General features: G+C 31.8%; 2 protein-coding genes across 2 annotated transcripts; both read right to left on the bottom strand.

The window, feature by feature from the left end:
- Window positions 1-899: 899 nt before the first annotated feature.
- On the bottom strand, window positions 900-11,307 carry LOC145306415 (uncharacterized). The gene is made up of 10 exons (XM_080148509.1): window positions 11,245-11,307; window positions 10,950-11,025; window positions 10,336-10,429; window positions 9,313-9,375; window positions 4,017-4,104; window positions 3,204-3,262; window positions 2,261-2,325; window positions 1,700-1,785; window positions 1,449-1,515; window positions 900-1,087 (listed from the first exon to the last, which is right to left on the bottom strand). The coding sequence occupies exons 1-10, from the start codon at window positions 11,260-11,262 to the stop codon at window positions 900-902; spliced, it is 804 nt and encodes a 267-aa protein (XP_080004635.1). The 5' UTR covers window positions 11,263-11,307.
- Window positions 11,308-11,870: 563 nt separating this feature from the next.
- LOC145306414 (uncharacterized) lies at window positions 11,871-19,587 on the bottom strand. The gene is made up of 15 exons (XM_080148508.1): window positions 19,115-19,587; window positions 18,589-18,645; window positions 18,069-18,148; window positions 17,605-17,679; window positions 16,876-16,952; window positions 15,963-16,011; window positions 15,675-15,700; window positions 15,350-15,431; window positions 15,013-15,092; window positions 14,478-14,528; window positions 14,304-14,403; window positions 14,031-14,128; window positions 12,662-12,754; window positions 12,133-12,233; window positions 11,871-11,964 (listed from the first exon to the last, which is right to left on the bottom strand). Exons 1-15 carry the CDS (start codon window positions 19,207-19,209, stop codon window positions 11,871-11,873), a joined length of 1,158 nt encoding a protein of 385 aa, XP_080004634.1. The 5' UTR covers window positions 19,210-19,587.
- Window positions 19,588-19,607: the final 20 nt, after the last annotated feature.

Genomic DNA, 19,607 nt, shown 5'->3' with positions numbered 1-19,607 from the left:
AGTTATTGCATAACCATGACAAGAAAAGAAAGATTATTTATTTAAAATTTTGAACAAGTTTGCTTTGATAAAGTACTTTATAAAACCACCCCTGATGTTAAATGATTCATGGCCATTTTTATCAGTTGCTTTGCTAAGGTCACGGAAATTCAGCCTGAAATAAATCATATATAGAGAGGTTTTATGACAGACTTTATAAAAGCAATGTTGTTCAAAATTTTAAAAAAATAATCTTTGCTTTTCTTTTCATGATTATGCGGTAACTCCTAGGGGGTGAAAATTGAACTTGAAATTTTCAAATCTAATTTTCTCAAAAACGGCTGCATTTTAGATTTTATTGAAAAGTGAAATGAAGTTACCTAACCTAGGGTAATGAAATGCACTATGTCCCAATTTATATTCTGACACTAAAGTACAAGCTTTAGAGTGCGATGCGTGACATGAAAATTTTACTACCAAAAACAAATATTACCCCCAGGTGCAAAATAAACAGTATTCACTTTTTTAAAATTGAAATGGGGGGTCTTATTACCCACATTTTGGATGTGATGAAAAGATTTACCTGATATGTAAAATATAAGGACTTTGAACCATGGGGGTTTAAATATTAAATGGATGCCATTGTGTGCCAATCTCTTATACATAAGTGCAATTTTCACCATCATTAAATAAAAATAAGGGATGTCCAAAAAAAAATTTACTAACCACTGGACCGGTAAGGGTGTTTTCAGTAAAAATAATGATTAAATCATAGTATGTCAACATAATGCCCCCACATTCAACAGGATATCCTCTAGCAGGTAAAAGGGAATTCGATTCTGACAAACAATTCAAAGTGATAATTTCCCCACAACCCCCGGCCTTCCCTTATATCTCTCACCCTTCATATCCACTTCCCTTCAGTTACATAAAACAAGTTTTACGCCAACTTTACTCCAACAAAATATTGTATTTTTGGAAATATCAAATGGAATTAATTGGCTGAATAGCTGCCCCTGATCCTGTAGTAAAACAAGTTCCTTGATTATGAGTTTAGGTTCAAATGGGACCAATGTAACTGGCTCAAACTTAATGAAGTCTCCATATTCTAAAATAATTAAATTATTATAAAAATAAGTATATGCAATAATATGAATAATAGAAGGAAAAATTTCTTCTAGGGGCCAACTAAACTGATTTTTTATCACTCATGATAAACTGTCTTTAATTTGATACATGTTTTTTTAGTACGGCTCAGAAATAGTTCTAATCCAGCGGATAGTAAGCCATACCGGAAAAAAATGCTTTCACTATGGGAAACCAAAGCCGCACATAGATTTTAAACAACCGCAGACGCCAAAGTAAAAGCTAATTGCTATGAATTTAACCGAGAAATATGTAGCCACAGTTAATTGCTTGAGACGGCGTACCTACGGATATAACACAAAGCTACGTTACTACAAAATTACCCGGATTTTCAAGAGGTACCGAAACAACTCTCAGAATGGTCTCCAACCTGATTCCATATTCTCCATCCTGGAAATTTTCTATGTTTAGTTAAAGGTAATCGTTATAGCCACGAGGTCTTATTAAAATTAACTACGAATTTATTTTTTTAAAATTTGCAGCAGAAATATTATGGGCAATATCTTATAAAACAGTTACAACTAACGGGATTTTATATCAATTTGAAAGAAAACAAACAAAATATTTTCAATACCTGATAATATCCGGGTTCATCTGAGAAGAACATGCCAGGTTCAAGCCCTGCAGGGTCTTCTCGTTTCATTGCAATTCTGGTCGGACCTAATTAAATGGAAGATTCCCAGTTAAAGAGTTATGAACTATCGTTAATAGGAAAGCAAGTGGTTTAATTTGTATGGACAAATGGGGGGATGGGTATTAATCACCCTAGAATTCTTTTTTTTGTTGGGGTTGGAGTTATACCTTAACTCCATTTATTTTTAATGGGATGCGATATTGTAACACCCAAGGATATTACCCAACAGACAACCAACCCTTTGATTGTGCGACCTGCATCTGAACTGTCCATGGGGATGAGTTGCGCCTGTTTTGTTGTGCACTTGACATAGTAGCAGTAAGAATCATTTTAACGTCTTTAGTTATGCCATGGTGTCGGGCCGAGATTTAAACCTCTCAGACGAAGAGTGGATGTGCTACGTGTTGAGCCACGGTCGCGGGTTTTTAGGGGTGGAATCATACTCTATGTTTAAAAAAAAATATTTTATTTCACTCTAAAACTGGGAATGATCCTGCTGACCTTCATGAACCTCCAGGTAGGAACCAATACCATGACCAGTTCCATGGCGGTATTCAAGACCTTTCCTGAACAGACGAAGTCTCAATTATACCGTGATGCTCTAATCCTATCAACATTTAAATCGTAAAGAATTAGTGTATCTGTGGTAAGTTGAAGCGTTCAACCTACAGTCGCGAGTTCGATTCAAACGAGCCCCTAGCCTTAAAGATCCTACCAATAAATAACTACAAGGAGTTACTGATTAAAGGATATATTTTGAACTGATTCATTACAAAAGATATACAGGTTTATATAGCAAATAGAAGTATAATAATAGATGATGAGGGGTAGCTGGTGATGGGTTCCTTTGAGCTGGGGGCTGTGTCCACAGGCGCAAAGGTAGGAGGGAAGGCTGCCTCCTTGGGGTAGGCAGGTGATGGCAGAAAAAGGGGAAGGTCCGGCTGCGGCAAGGGGGGTGTAGACATCTCCCGGCAAGGCAGGTAACTGGGGCTTGGGGTTGTAGATGGGCCGCGCCCCTCCCACTATTAGAGATGTCCAATTTGACCGCTGCTTGTGATGTATCAGCAAGGCCCTGGAGGGGCAGGGTGAAATGGTGATACTAGGCTTAGCGCTGGGTTGTAATTTGATAAGCCGCAGCATAGCAATTCTATGAAAGGCTTGTCCGTATACTGCCGTCTTACTACATATCTGCTTGTTGGTCTGCTTTTTTAACAACAAACATGTTTTTAGGCTATTTGTAAGGGGGTAAGACCCATCTGAAGAGATATGGCTCTGAGAAAAATATCTCGGGTTATTGGCTTTTAAAGAAATTTATCATAATCTTGGGGGGGGGAGGGGGAGTATTTTCTATATATTTCCACTTTTTTAATTAAAATCATACCTCTAAATATTCAAATCCTACTATTATTCCCAATTTGCCTTTAGTGCAATGAAGTAAACTTACTTGTAAAGAAACTGTCTGGTGGCATAATCAACAGCAATATCCATGGTACCTTCTGGTGCCTGACAAATTAAGAATTGTAAAAAAACGTTCAATGATTCATATCATAATTTAAATAAAAATGGCATACATTGAGTGAGAAAAAAATTATATTTGTTTGCTTAAAAACTTTGGGTACTTTAATTAAATTTTGATTCGTTTGTTCATTAATTTTAGAAAAGTTTTAGTTTTCAGAGCTGAGGGGATAGTTTTGTTTGTCAATCTATCGTTTATTGACAGGTGAAAGGAGTTTGTAGCTTTTCATAAAAAAAGAACCGAATAGAGATCAGCATTACACAAGACAGACAGACACATCCTTATAATAGAGACTAAACAAAGTGTCCGAAAAAATGAACCGTGTGACGTCATAATAGTTGTTTCTCGCATCGTAATATAAACAGCTTTCCGCGGATATAGAATGTACAATTATAAGATTAAAACCAGTTTTTTTTAACCCAGAGGTACATTGTACATTTTCATATTCGTAGAAAGCTGGATATAATACGATGATAGACATAGTTTTTTCGTATGGATGAGAACCGGTTCCTATCCTCCGGATTCGAATGAATACGAGAAAAGTGGTTACTACCCCCCCCCCCTTCCCAAAAAAACCTTATCCAAATATTTTTTACTTCTTTTTAAATCTAAAAGAAAAAAAATAGGTTATCAAATTCAAATGAAGTTTCAGCCACATCAGGTCATACTAGAGACATTAAAAGATGTATCCTACATTACTTGCTAAAATAATAAAGGAGAAAGTAATGCCTTGGCCTATACCTGTACAAGAGCTAGTTGTATGGACCCTCTCAGTACATCTGTATATCTCTGTTTCTGTACTTCTGAAGGTTCACCATAATGGAAGGTTCTGACAACAAGGATATTTCAAATAGTACAAAGTAAAATAAATATTTTATCGGACTTATCAAATAAAAATAACATGTTTAATTAAACTGTGTTGATCACTCTATGTTATTATATAAAGTAGTAAGTTTTTTTTGTCTGAAGCTAAAGATCTCTAAAAATGTTGATACGAATTGGCTGTACTTTGCAGGAAAGCTTTATAAATGTTTTAGGGATATTTTAGGTTATTTTATCACCCCTTAACCTAACACATAGAGTCAGAGGCGAATTATACTATCCACACCTTTCCGCAAGAATCCGCAAAGTGTGGCGATAAAATTAAGGCCTATATTTCATGTTTTCATTTACAGTTAAATCCTTCTTTCCCCTTCTTCAGAGATATTTAATTTTTTTTTAAAAATTAAAAACCTTATCATTAAAATCAGTACGACGACTTTCAATTTTTAGGACTAATATATTGCCTATCAAAAATATATTATATTGAAATACGATTATTGACAATTTATTAAATTATCTTTTAAAATGAAAAAAAACCTAAATTTTTTTTTATATCCCTGAAAATTTTACCTTTATAAATTTAAAATAAATAATTGTCTGCTAAAATGTTCACAACATAACATAAATGTTCATATAAATAACTCCCAGTGGTTAAAAAATAATAATATTAATTTGTTGTAATTTATAACAGATTTTTAATGCAATAGCGTTCGTATTTGATTTTATAAGAAATAATATTATAAAAAACGTGTTATTAGGCAATTAGCATTGGAGTTTTTTTTATTACAGTCAAAGCAGTGCCGCATTATTTTACGGTAACCAAGACGAAATTTAAATTATCTCCCTCAAACATGTATTCAATTTACAAATGAAAAAATAGGGCCCAGATGCAGAGCCAAAGCATAATTTGAATTACATAACTTAAATGTTAAACTTTTTATAATTAACACTAATTGAAAGGTCGTAACTTATTGAATTAAAATGTGATTTTATATATTTAAAAGCAAAGCTTTTCTAATTATGAAAAGTTTGCGTTTCTATAATTAGGGTCAGTCCGTCCGTCTGTCTGGAACGGATAGCTTTTTTTGTTAATTATGGCATGTTATAGTTTTCCCAACAATTTGAAACTTTGTATGGTGATTCCTTTTGTAGTTAGATACAATTTAGAAAGCGTAGCAACTCTATAATTAATACAAGAATGTCCGGACGTCCATTTTAAACATGTCATTTTTTAACTTTTATAACAACGAATTTGTATGTGATATTATATCCGATTGATCTAATTTTTGGAATACTAATTCAAATGACAACAAAGTACAATTTTATAAGCGAAGCATCTCTATAATCAAGTCATAAAAATGTAAGTATGTCCTTAAACAATATCCTGTATTTTATCAGTTTTTAACAAATTTACTTACAATTTTTCGACTTTTATACTTTTATATATTGATTAATGAGTTCTGACACTCTACAGGTGTTAAAGTTCGTTTGTCCTACCGTTTCAGAGCTTCGCTGTTATAGATGTTGTGATCCTTTTTTTTAATGTCTAATTCTGAAGAACATACATTTGAATATAGAGATGCTTCGCTTATAAAATTGTTGTGAGTAATCTAAAAATCAGATGAATATGATAATTATATCAACAAAAGCTGTTAAAAAAGTAAAAATCAGCATTTTGTGGTCAGAAATATATAGCTTTTTCGCTTCCTAAATCGTACCCAACTTTTATTTGAGTTTTGTTCAATAAGGAGGACATCCTACTTCTTATATTTTAGGCTGGAAACTAAAAATTTTAAACTAAAGCTTCATGAAAAAAATTCTATGAAAAGTTTTCCCGCCAACGGACATCTGCGGCGGAGCTGCTAAGTACAACTGGTTAAGATGCGGAAAGGAGTCCTACTTTTGAGGGTTAAAGACTGTTAAAGATATATAGTTTTTAATTTAAATTAACAAGGTTCAACAGCCGCGGGTAAGCCTCAGTTAAATCGTCATATTATATCTTTAAAATTAAGCTGGAAATCTAAACTTGTTTCTTAACAGACAATTCCTTATTAAAATCTTATTTTGCACACCTGCGGAATTTTAGGCTTGTGCGCGGCTGTCGATCCCTTGAAATTACTATTCGTAGCCCAACATAAGAAAACGATATATTCTTTGATAACAGCTGATTTGATAAACAATATTTCCTTTTAATGAAAAAATATCTATTTTAGCAAAAAACATGTTTTAAAATTTTTTAAAAAGTTATACAGCTTAAGAAATAAATATAAATAATTTTTATTTAACAGCTTTTTTTATTTTGCTGCCTTAATAAGGAAATATTTAATATATTTGAATCGGCTTAATGCAATTTTTTTTCTTTTTTTTATGATTATTCAATACATATGAAAAAATAACATTTAAAAATCTCGCCACAAGAAGATTTAACAAACAAAACATTGATTTTAAGTACGATTTGATTTTTAAGTTTTAGAAAAAGTATAGAAATATTCAAAGTTAAGTGTTTGTTTACTTTTTGAAAAAATAATTTTGCCCTGTTCTATTTGATTAGAACTTTTCTAACAAACTTTCTTTTATAAAAGATTAATATTTTTTAATGTTTTTTAAAACATATTACTTTAGTTTGGTTAAAAGTTTATTTTTCTAGGTGATTTAGGGGTTGCAATTTTTTTGCAAATTACGTTTTTTGGCTTTTCATTGAAATAAGTTGCACAATTCTGGTTTTTACTGTATAAATTTATTAAATGACTTCAGAAAAACATATTATAATACTTACATTTACTTTTTTTCTAACAATCTGTTTTTAAGGAGACTTTTTATATCGCTGACAAAAATGGCATTATTCTGCAAAAAAATATCTTTTTTTGCAAATTTAAAGATATGAAAGTATTTAATAAATGGTTAACTTTAATTTTTATTTTAGCAAAATGGATTATTGTTTCTTATAAGATGAAAATAAGGTATCGCAAATATTTGTTGCAATTTTAATGCGATTTTATTGCAAATAGGAAGACATAGGATTTTAGTTTTAACAGATTATGATTCTGGACCCAAAATTACATAGGACTGAAGTTTTCGTTTGTTGATTGCTAAAAGTTAAAGTTTCTTGCTCTAGAATCGCTATGTGCTAAGGAAGAAGCAACTAGTTCTGTTATTAAATATTAAGCTTTTTCAAGTTTGTTTCCAAAGATTTTTGTAATAACTCAACAAATTGATTTCACCAGTAGGTCGATTTTAGGCAATATTATTTTGAATTTAAGTATCTGGATTTCATGCTTTTTTTGCCCTCTACCTCTAACTTTGAATACAGATATTCTAGTTGCTAGGGGAGCAGCTGCAAGTCCATATCAAAGTTATATTTATCTCAGCAGCAAGAACTTAGTATTTTAGCAAGAATAAATAAATAATAAATTATTAAAAAATAAATTATAAATAATGTTAGCCAATATATCACATATCATTTTTGGAAAGTATATACTTTCCGGAAGCCAATCTTTATGAGGAAGGTATTTTTAGAAAGAGGAAAATGTGTAGAAAACACCCATGTAAATTAGAAAATCCGCAGAAATCATTTTTAAAAGTTATTGGCAAACATTTGCAATGTTAATTTGCAAAATTAATTTTATGCCCTAAATGACATATTCTGAAATAAATCTTTTATGAAAGTTTATTATCTATGAGTTTAGGACATGCTTAAGACATAAAAAATATTTTCAGTGTTACTTTTTTCGCCCTACATGTGAAAAAAGGCATTTCTCACATTTTATTATAGAAAATTGCATATAAACAAAATAATTTTTTTTTTCTACAGTCAACATAATAATTGAGATAAAATCTTTCATTTTAAATGTAGAAGTCAGATAAAGAATCCTTTTTAGAGCAAATATAGTGCAAAAAGTAACCAAGACGTTTTAGCAAAGTATGAATATCTAATGAAATAGATACTTTTAAATTTTGATATACATATCAGATAAAAATATATAAAAAAAGAGATCAAAAACTATAAAACAAGGTATATATTTTTTTCACTCTGTCACTGAATAAAGAGCACTTTTAGGTTTGATTTTAACCAATGCAGCACTTAAACACTCATTTTTCAAGGTAAATAAACAAAATGAATGCAATTATACAATTAAGTCAGTTTAATAATACAGTAAGCCTTTTTGTAGCAATTTTTTTTTGTTGAAATTATTCTTTATTTCTATAATAAACTGTATTAAAATCTAATGATTTGAAAATTCGTAATTAAGAACTTCATTTTTACACTGTTTAGACATATAAATTACAAAGAAAAAGATTAAATCCTTTAAGTTTGAATAATACTTTATATATTTACATAATAAAAACATTAAAATTGTTAAAGATTAAAAAAAAAGATAAAAATAAGTAATTTTTAAAATCATTTTGTGTCGTCTTCATAAACTATTTCCCCTTTTATATTTTAGTCTGGTAGAATTCATAATTATAAATAACCTTTCTTGAGCATATATATGTTTTATTGAAATTAATTATAAGATTGTAAAACATTTTTTGATTGATTTAATATTAACAATTCACCTAACATTTTGTTATTTTACTATTTTTTTAAACTCTTTTATTCTTATTAATAATTCTATTTAACACAAAAAGCTCATAGGGAGTTGATAACCTTTATTTCTTGCTTTGTATTCTAATCAGGTATTTTATTTGACTAAATTTTTTAAAACTATACAGCATGCATGTTTGTGTCAATAATGAAGACATTACGGGGTTTTATGTACAAAAAGTTGTTTTAAAGCAAGAAAAAAAATATAATCTTTCTAGTAACTAACATACAATTTCGTAGTTTTAAATATGTCTGTATTTTGGTTTCTAAAAAAAGTACTATACCAACAAACATGCATGCCTGAAAATTAGTTTCAATATTCGAATTAAACAGGAAAAAGAAACTAAGTCGTCGTTATAATTATTGTTTGTTATTTTTGGTGTAAGGTTTTTTTTAATGAAACTTTTTTGGATCACGTTAATTCGATTTCTGCGGATTTTCTGGTTGCCAGAAATGAAATCTACGCATCTTTTTTAGCTAGATGGCATTTGTCTGGTTAAGATTGGATAAAAAAATTCTTTGGTTGGTTAAATTTAATAAGTGTGATATTAACATCTATGTTAGCTAGGCTTATAGGCTCTTGCTTATATATTAACTATGGTCTATTTAATTCAAATACATGCAGGGTACCTGGTAACATCTGTAGTTCCATCCAGGTACTGGCCTCCAGAGTCTACCAGGTACAGGTTGGATCTACACAGAAAAACGAGATATAGATAGATAAATAGGTAGTTTGACAGGTAGATAGGTAGATAATTAGATAGATATATGAATACAAATAGATATAAATATTTGTGGATATTTAGATAAATAGGTAACTAGATGCATAGATGATTAGATAGATACAAAGTATTATTTGTAGGAGCATAGTGAATGATTGCTCCATTTATTTAGATAGATAGATGGATACAAATAGATTGTGAAGTAAATTAGGTAGATAGATTGGTAGATGTATAGATAATTTATTTATATAGAACTTGTCACCTGTCTATGTTAGCATCAGTAATATTTGTAAGAGCATAGTGAATAATAGCTCCATTTATATAGATAGATGGATGGATACAAATAGATAGTGAAATAGATATATAGATAGGTAGATGTATTAATATATAGATATATAGAATGTGTCACCTGTCTATGTTAGCATCAGTAATATTTGTAGGAGCATAGTGGATGATTGCTCCATTTAGTTAAATAGATAGATGGATACAAATAGATAGTGAAATAGATAGATAGATAGATTGGTAGATGTATATTATAGATAGATATAAAAAGTCACCTGTCTATGTTAGCATCAGTAATATTTGTAGGAGCATAGTGAATAATAGCTCCATTTATTTAGATAGATAGATAGGTAGATGTATAAATATATAGATATATAGAATGTGTCACCTGTCTATGTTAGCATCAGTAATATTTGTAGGAGCATAGTGGATGATTGCTCCATTTAGTTAAATAGATAGATGGATACAAATAGATAGTGAAATAGATAGATAGATAGATTGGTAGATGTATATTATAGATAGATATAAAAAGTCACCTGTCTATGTTAGCATCAGTAATATTTGTAGGAGCATAGTGAATAATAGCTCCATTTATTTAGATAGATAGATAGGTAGATGTATAAATATATAGATATATAGAATGTGTCACCTGTCTATGTTAGCATCAGTAATATTTGTAGGAGCATAGTGGATGATAGCTCCATTGGAACCAAATGCTGATATTGTACCAAAACTAACTCCCTAATTTATTATATTTTTAAAATACAGCTTGATTTTATCAAATGAATGGAAATTTTATATTAAATACTAGTAAAGGGGTAGTTTTAACTTAAATTTTCTATTAGGTAGTTTTAAAAATATCAAGACAATCATATTTTTTGGATATATGCAACTTATATGGCTGTCCTGTTTTCACAAAAACAGCATGATGACTATTTTGGTGATGCAAAATTGATTGCTATTTATTGTAATACAAAATTATATATGTTAGATGGTATTATTTTCTTGTAACTTAGGCTTGCAATCAAACTTGTTAAACCTAAATGTACTTGATGCAACTATCCCTTTTGTATATAATATACTAAAAATGTTATTGGTCTAAACAACTATTATAAATCAAAGTTAAATTCATGTATTATTAGAATCTTTTTTTTGCATTGAAAATTTTATAAAAAAAAAGAGCTGATTGAATCAGCTAATGTGATAATAATATTACAAAATATTCATAAAAGTCTTATTTTACTGTATTGAAATATAATCCCTTGTTGTCTTTTTGCTTGGCCCTGTATTCTTTGAGTACAGCTGCTGCTGAAAGTTCTGTCCATTCTGCACCCAAAACCTAGACAAAATATTGGGGTCATACTATATGAATAATACTGAATTTCAATTTAGTTTTAGTCTAAAATTTATACAGATAAAGAATATTTGTTTTTTTTCTGATTGGGAGAATGATTAACACAACATAGTTTTAAATCTTATTGAATATGGGAGGATATTTGAATTCAAATACCCTTACATGTCAAAATCATTTAAACATTTTCTAATGTTAAATACAAACCTGAATTTGATTCTCCATGAAAGCAGACCAGGAGCAAAGAGCTACTGCATCCTGTCAAAGTGCTCATAATATTAAATAAATCCAGAGTTGATGTTACGTATTTGATAAGCAATCTTTATGTAAAAGTAACAGGATGTCTATCTGTGAGTTCCTCAATATCCTGCTGGTTCTCCTTTACAGTGATACTTCTGATTGATCTAGAGAATATTTATAACTATTTCTCCCTCCCAAGATACTTTTTAAAACTAAACTGAAAAGTGGAGGGATGATATAACCCCTCACTTCCCTCAAGTGCACCTAGAGGCCTCTAGGTGCATATCCGCTCATATTGAACATAATTGCTAAAATTATCAACAAGTACAAATGTAAAAGGTGATTCCTATAAAATTGTAGCTAAAGCCACAGCTGTCACTAAGTTTGTACTATTTACAGCTGCAGACACAAAACCTGTTTTCCAATGGCTGGATATAATAAACACAACTGCAAAGTTCAGTAGCTTTTAGCTTTTCAGTACCAAGTTTGTATGAGATTAGCCAAACCCTGTATTAAACATATCAATCCAATTTGAAAAAGGCACTAATTTCAAAATTTACAAAAACATCAACACTTATTTTTGATAATTATTATTAGCATTCCTTTTCATGTGCATTCATCATTCCAGCAGATTCTACTTCATTCTTGATGGCTTTCATCAGAATTATTGGACTTATATCTAACTCCCTATAAATAACAGGATAAGTTTTTATGAGGATAATTCTAACGTTTTTAAATAAATTGTTTAAAAACAATTAATAGTATTATTCTTTTGACATTTTATTTCATTATTGAAAAATATTTTTGTGCTAGATTGGCAGAGTCAGTAAAACTTTATGAAACAGAGGTCATTACCTTATGTCTTCAGGTACTAGGTTGTATATAGCATAACTAGCTCCAGACAGGTAGGTGGAAGGTGTTGTAACAATGTATCTTCCGTCAGGCCTCATATCAGCCTACAATAACAGAGGTACACCTTTGAGCATTATCATCTTCCGAATTCTTTTTTTCAATTTTGAAAATTTGATGCAACCCCCTTCACCACCAACAAAATCATTTTTTTAATACTAAATATTGAATAAAATTTAAATTACCCCCCCCAAAAATTTTACCCTGGGGGTAAATTTTGGGGGGGGGGGTAAACAAAATTTACCCCTGCCAACAGATTTCAGGGGGGGTAATTACCCCCCCCCCAAGCAAATTTTACCCCCGGGGTAAAAATTTTGGGGGGGGTAAAAAAAATTTGCGGCGCTCTTCGCGCGCCATTTTACCCACCCCCAAAAGCGAATTACCCCCCCCTTAAAAAAAATTTACCCCCCCCCCCCAAAAATAAAAAGCTTGGACGTCTATGGGCCATAAGTTTCCTGGATTTTATAGCAGATACCTGTGCAATGAAATAAGTCCTCAGCTGTTCATATCTGGTCTCATATCTCTCAATTGATACTCCATCAAGGTGGCTTCTTAGTTCATCAGTCACCTAGTATAAAAATAACTAATAGTTGAGAATCAAACTATTTAAATCATATAATCATTATTTCTCATTAGAAATGCCTTGACCAGTACCACCTGTAACTAGTTGTGTCAAACTTGACCAGTAGTAACACCTGTAAATAGTTGTTTCAAACTTGACCTGTAACACCTGTAACTAGTTGTATCAAACTTGACCAGTAACACCTGTAACTAGTTGTATCAAACTTGATCAGTAACACCTGTAACTAGTTGTGTTAAATTTGACCAGTAACACCTGTAACTAGTTGCGTCAAACTTGACCAGTAACACCTGTAACTAGTTGTGTCAAACTTGACCAGTAACACCTGTAACTAGTTGTGTCAAACTTGACCAGTAACACCTGTAACTAGTTGTGTCAAACTTGACCAGTAACACCTGTAACTAGTTGTGTCAAACTTGACCAGTAACACCTGTAACTAGTTGTGTCAAACTTGACCAGTAACACCTGTAACTAGTTGTTTCAAACTTGACCTGTAACACCTGTAACTAGTTGTATCAAACTTGACCAGTAACACCTGTAACTAGTTGTATCAAACTTGATCAGTAACACCTGTAACTAGTTGTGTTAAATTTGACCAGTAACACCTGTAACTAGTTGCGTCAAACTTGACCAGTAACACCTATAACTAGTTGTGTCAAACTTGACCAGTAACACCTGTAACTAGTTGTGTCAAACTTGACCAGTAACACCTGTAACTAGTTGTGTCAAACTTGACCAGTAACACCTGTAACTAGTTGTATCAAACTTGACCAGTAACACCTGTAACTAGTTGTGTCAAACTTGACCAGTAACACCTGTAACTAGTTGTGTCAAACTTGACCAGTAGTAACACCTGTAAATACTTGTGTCAAACTTGACCAGTAGTAACACCTGTAACTAGTTGTGTCAAACTTGACCAGTAACATCTGTAACTAGTTGTATCAAACTTGACCAGTAACACCTGTAACTAGTTGTATCAAATTTGACCAGTAACACATGTAACTAGTTGTATCAAACTTGACCAGCAACACCTGTAACTAGTTGTATCAAACTGTCTTCATCTCCAGTGTATGGCTTTGAAACCAATAAATATCCGCTGGATTAAAACCAGTTCTGAGCTATACGAAAAATCATGTTTTGTTAGACCAGACCTTCCTAATTGATCTTAAATTTTACTATCTGTGGAAAACTGTCTAATATATTACAATAAATAACTATCATCATTATCACAATCATTCACTGTTTATTAATGTAAGCAACCTACCTTATCAAAATGAACCATAAGTTTAATTTCGTCTTGATTTATGACCAGCAAGCTTTGAAACAGTGGAGACTCCAGCAGGATCTCTAAGTTGGATGGTCCTGAAGAAAAGATTTTGTTTTATCATGTTCACAACAGTCATAACTAATTCATATAAATTTTTTTGACAGTTTTTGTAGTACTCAAGTCATGGTGGAAATACAAATTAAAAACTTGTACATTATGTGAAAGTTGAACAGTAAATTCAATGTCCATTGACAGAGACTTAAACATTACCTTCTCCTCTAATATTCAATATCCAAGCAATTTCATCTAGTTCAGAAACAACTATTCCATAAATATTGCTGTCTGCAAGTTTTTCTCTCAATCTTGTCACCTAATAAATCAAAATGATTATTTCTTTTAGTTTTAATTTTAGATGTTTTTGCTAATCAAAAAAAAAAAAATTACCTTGCTTTGCCAAGATTCTCCAGACCATTCTATACCATGCACTTTTATATCCTAAAAATAAAACAATTTTTGGTAAAATAAGTTAATATAAACGATTACTTCGTTTAAACTGGCACAATTATCAACCAAGGTCTCATAACCAACTTAAAAAGTTTTTATTTTAATCTTATTGAAGAAAATGAAAAATCAGCTATATGGGTTAGTTGAAATTTTTTAAAAAAAGATTAAGTAACAACAAGGATTTTTTCTTCTGTTGAATATAGAAGTAGAAATGAAGTAAAACCTGTTAAGTTTTCCTTTAAAATTTTCATTGAAAATGGTGCCTCCTGCAAAAACCGCTACATTTTAGATTTTATTGAAAAGTGAAACAAAGTTACCTAACCTAGGGTAATGATATGCACTATGTCCCAATTCAGGTTCTGACACAAAAGTCATATCACCCTTCGAACGCACTGGATGGATTAAGTCTTGTAAGTCTGTGCTGAAAAGTACAGTAACTTGTTTTGTCAAAACATCCGAAAAAAAGATAACTTACCCTTAAGATTTGTGGAGGTCGGCCATTTTCTTCTGTCCATAGAAGATCAATCAAATTGTCCACAGGTTCAAGTCTTATGCCTTAAAAACAAGACCTTGTCAAAACTAAAGAAGCTTCAATGTCAGGTATGAATTAACAGTGTAATCAATAAAAAATTTAGTACAAAAAGTATTGAGATTTTTTCAGTGTGTGGTATCCTCTCCCAAAATAGTTTTAAACTTTCACTGAATTGTAAAAAGCTTCATTGTAAAGGAGAAAGTCTCAGTGGTTAGAAAAAGCCTACATACATAGACAGAAAGACATCATTTTACTTTGATATAAGGTTAGTACCAATTACCTTCACTGTAAGATTTGAATGACTCCTCCCAGTCCAGCCAGGTGCCAGCACCTAGCTGTTCTGCGCAGGCGCCAATAACTGCCTGAAATGCAGAAATTTTAGATAGAACAATGAACATAGAATAGATTATACATTCACAATGATTATATACAAAATCACCTCATCTGTAAATTAAAATTATTGTTGATTTTAAAAGTTTGGACATTAGTAGCTAGAAATTAGGTAAGCTTTAAAACTAAAAAGTAAAATAAAATTCTATATATATTTTTTGCATAGATTTTAAAACCTTAAAACAATATCAATATAAAAATAAAATACTTTTTACCTGTCCGTTTTCTTCAGCATAATCCTAATCAATATCATTTTACTTTAAATTTGTAATAATTTGGGAAAGATAGTTTATCTTACTTTTCAATATTAAAGGCTTATACAAACCATTTGAATAAATATCCCTTGTATTAGAGTTCTGTACAATTTAACCTGTTTGTAAGTCAAGGCCTTTACTATTAAATCTATGTTCCTTACACAACAGCAAAAGGTACAATCTAATTTGTAAGGTAAAAATTCAATTAAAATGAAATATTTAATGATTAAAGTAAAACGTTATATTCCTGAAGGTTTAGTCCAATCCATTTCTCAAAATCCTCTACTCCCTCTTGTGACTAAATAAACAATTACTGAAGCAGCTTATAGTGCCTCATAAAAATGACGCCATACAATACAAATAACCAATGAGAGACCAGTATACATTGTAATTGACCATTAGTTAAATGTATACTGGCCTATCATTGGTCATTTGTCATTTTTTTAAGGCACTATAAGCTGCTTCTTAATTATCTTTTTATATAAAGTAGTAAGGTTTTTTTTGTCTGTAGCGAAGGATCTTTCTAACTGCTGACCCGATATGGTTCTCCTTTACATTGAAGCTTCCTATAGGTCCTGAGGTGGTTTTAGGCTATTTTATTTTATAGATAAGGTATCTATAATACAAAGTATAATTATGTCTGTCCGTCTCTTAGGATCTCGGTAACCACTGAACCGATCAGATTCTAGAATATACCTAATGGTCCTGTGGGGGTTTTAGGCTATTTTCTTGGGGCGTGGGATACCACCAACCCACCAAAAAATTTAAATCCCCTTCCCCCCAATTTTTTTAGGCAGTTAATTTAAAATGTGGTGGTGGCAGCACCAGAGGTACATAATTTTTTTTGACTACCTCTTGGAACAAAGCTCTTAGAGGCTAGGGGTGGAGCCGCTAGTTAAACTTATAAAATGATGAATTGTTTACAATTATCTGTGTGTGAGTGTCTATTACTTCGATCCACTTGACGTTTCACTTTTATAAATTCAATGTAACTTTTAAAGGGCAGTTACTCTTTTACTATATGTCAGTAAAGTAGCCTAAAACACCACCAATTCATGTATAAAGCTGTCTTGGAAAGAGCAATTAAATAGGATAGGCAATATTCGAGAACTATAAATCCCCTTGATTGCCCTAAATAAAATGATTACTAAAATCAACGCACCTCTCTCATGAGATACCAATTACAATCCAACTGATCAGCAGACTGCAGAAAATATCGGCCATCTGTCCACAAGCGGGCTAAATCAAGATAGAAATTAATCTCATTACTAACAAACCAAACCAAACAAAACAAAAACTAGCAAATAGACACAAGCATACAAACAAACAGACTAATAAACAGACAAACAAACATACAAATAGACAGACAGTCAAAGAAACAGGCAAACAAATAAACAGACAATCAAACAAACAGATAAGTAAACAGACAAACAATCAAAGAGACAAACATTCAGATAAACAAACAGACAAATAAACAGTTTAACCGACTAAAATCAGACAAACGAACAGACAAACAAACAGATAAACAAACAGATAAACAAACAGATAAACAAACAGATGAACAAACAGATAAACAAACAGATGAACAAACAGGCAAACAAACAGACAAACAAACCTATAAACAAACAGACAGACAGATAGGTAAACAAACAAACATACAAAAACAGACAAACAAAACTACTACAAATAGATAAACAAACAGACAAATAAACAGTCAAACAGGCTAAAATCAGACAAACGAACAGACAAACAAACAGATAAACAAACAGGCAAACAGACAAACAAGCACACAGAATAAAAAAAACAGACAGACAAGCAAACAATAGTACCATAAATAGAAAAACAGACATACTAACAGAAAACAAACAGACAAACAAACAAATAAAAATACCTTCATCCATAGTGATGACTGCCTTGCCAGCACTGCCAGAAAAACCAGATATCCATCTCAAACGGGATTCATCATCTAAAAATTTGTATCTTTAATGTTTAGACACTAGCGGCTTCGCCCCTATCCTCTAGGGGCTTCACCCTAAAAATTAATGGGAAGGGGGGGGGGTGTCCCACCCCCTAGGAAAATAGCTTAAAACCATCACAGGACCACTAGGTATATTCCCTGAAGAGTAAAGCTCAATCAGTTCAGCGGTTACTGAGATCTTAAGCTTCAGACGGACAGACAGACGGACAGACATCAAGCTACTTTGTATTATAGATAGTTGTGAGCTTTTTATTTTAAGACCTTGAATTCCTGTGCATATAATAAGTTTTGGCCGTGATTCGAACATATGTACTACGTGTTACGCTACATTAGCGGATTTTCTAATATCCATTTCCCCCCAAATGTAAAAATTGTACCTAAAGGAACAATATAAGCTTGAAGTCCTTTTCTTCTCATTTCCTCTCTAAGGGCAGCCAATCTTTCTGTTGTGTTAACTCTAAAAAATTGGTTATGCATCAATAATAGCAAATATCAATATTTAAGACTGTCGTACAGATATTTAAGAAACATAATTATAAAAAAATAGAGTTGTATCGCACATTTTACCAGTTACTGTCAAGATGTCGATCATATAAATGTCGACAATGACCTCTTTTATTAAATGCAATATTGACAGCCGAATAATTCTGTATCTACAAAATGTTCAAAGGTTCGATATCAATTAATGGTGCTTTCCTTTAGAGTGCCTTTTGATCACTAAAACCCTTCACATTTATTTTTCAAATAAATTGGAAATAAGTTTGTGATGGTGGGTTGTTTCCTAACCACTGCGGGGCCTATTCTTGGGAAGACATACTCCTGCAGATCTAGCCAGACCAAACCCAATTTAACCTAACCCAACCTTCCATTAGAATAATAAAAATATAGTAAACCTACCTATTTGGAGGGGGGATGTCGTCAGGCCCACAATTTGTTGTTATATCTCTTGCATATCTAAACAATTATTCATTATATTTACGTAATAGCGATTACGCTCCTTGTGGCTCCAATTGCATAAGAGATGTCCCAGAAAAATATTTCCCACAGAAAGAAGTTTTCTCGTATTCATTCGAATCCGATGGATAGGAACCAGTTCTCATTCATACGAAAAAACTATGTCTAGCATCGTATTATATCCAGCTTTTACGAATATAAAAATGTACAATCATAAGATTAAAACTAGTTTTTTTAGCTGGTGCCTTCGGCACCTCGGGGCTAAAAAACTGGTTTTAATCTTAAATTGTACATTCTATATCCGCGGAAAGCCGTTTATAATACGATGCGAGAAATAACTATTATTTCATTTTTAAAATCTAATCTATAACTTTATATTTATATCTCAAAAACGCAAAATCTGCAATGCCCATTAAGCTGTGGTTTTCATATTTATTGTATTCTATTGATCTAACCTGTAATTCTTTACCTGACATTTGTAGGAACATATCCATCTTGAAGAGGCAAAACGCAGCCGCTGCTTATTAAAGCTGCCTGTAGCAGCCAAAATAATAGTATTATCATTTTTGCTAAAACTATAAAAGTTATACAATTTAAATATAGTTTATGACTGTATGAATATACTAGCGGCTACGCTCCTAGAGGCCCCTAGTGGCATTTAAATGTTTTTCTTTCTTTTATTTTAAATATCTAATTTGAGAAATAATTTGTCTATGTTATCAGCTGTTAAATTCATGTCTCTACGCAGCGCGACTACGCTAGCGACACTGTACGGCGGAAATATTTCAATTTTTTCGATTTTATTGTGATTTCTCATGGGAGGGTGGTGGTACCCTCCCCCAAAATAGTTATAAACCTTTCCAGGACCTATGAGAAGCTACTCTGTTAAGGAGAACCCGATCGGTTCAGCGGTTAGCAAGATCCTTCGGTACAGACACACAGACAAACATCCTGTTACTTTA

This window comes from Acartia tonsa, chromosome 14 (genome assembly GCF_053477335.1).
Source record: "Acartia tonsa isolate MP-2025a chromosome 14, ASM5347733v1, whole genome shotgun sequence".
NCBI classification, from domain to species: domain Eukaryota; kingdom Metazoa; phylum Arthropoda; class Copepoda; order Calanoida; family Acartiidae; genus Acartia; species Acartia tonsa.
Note: the sequence above shows the minus strand (reverse complement) of the source record. Positions and strands in the feature narration are given on the sequence as shown.

Bases quoted from the DNA above. Each gene is read 5' to 3' on its own strand.
- LOC145306415 (XM_080148509.1), bottom strand. The intron at 3,263-4,016 runs GTATAGGCCAAG...TTAATTTGTCAG, and splicing joins TACAACTAGCTCTTGTACAG to GCACCAGAAGGTACCATGGA. The intron at 1,516-1,699 runs GTATTGAAAATA...GAAAATTTCCAG, and splicing joins ATGAACCCGGATATTATCAG to GATGGAGAATATGGAATCAG.
- LOC145306414 (XM_080148508.1), bottom strand. From the start codon at position 19,209: ATGATAATACTATTATTTTGGCTGCTACAGGCAGCTTTAATAAGCAGC. The intron at 18,149-18,588 runs GTAGGTTTACTA...CCAATTTTTTAG, and splicing joins GACATCCCCCCTCCAAATAG to AGTTAACACAACAGAAAGAT. The intron at 17,680-18,068 runs GTACAATTTTTA...ACAAATTTTTAG, and splicing joins AGCTTATATTGTTCCTTTAG to ATGATGAATCCCGTTTGAGA.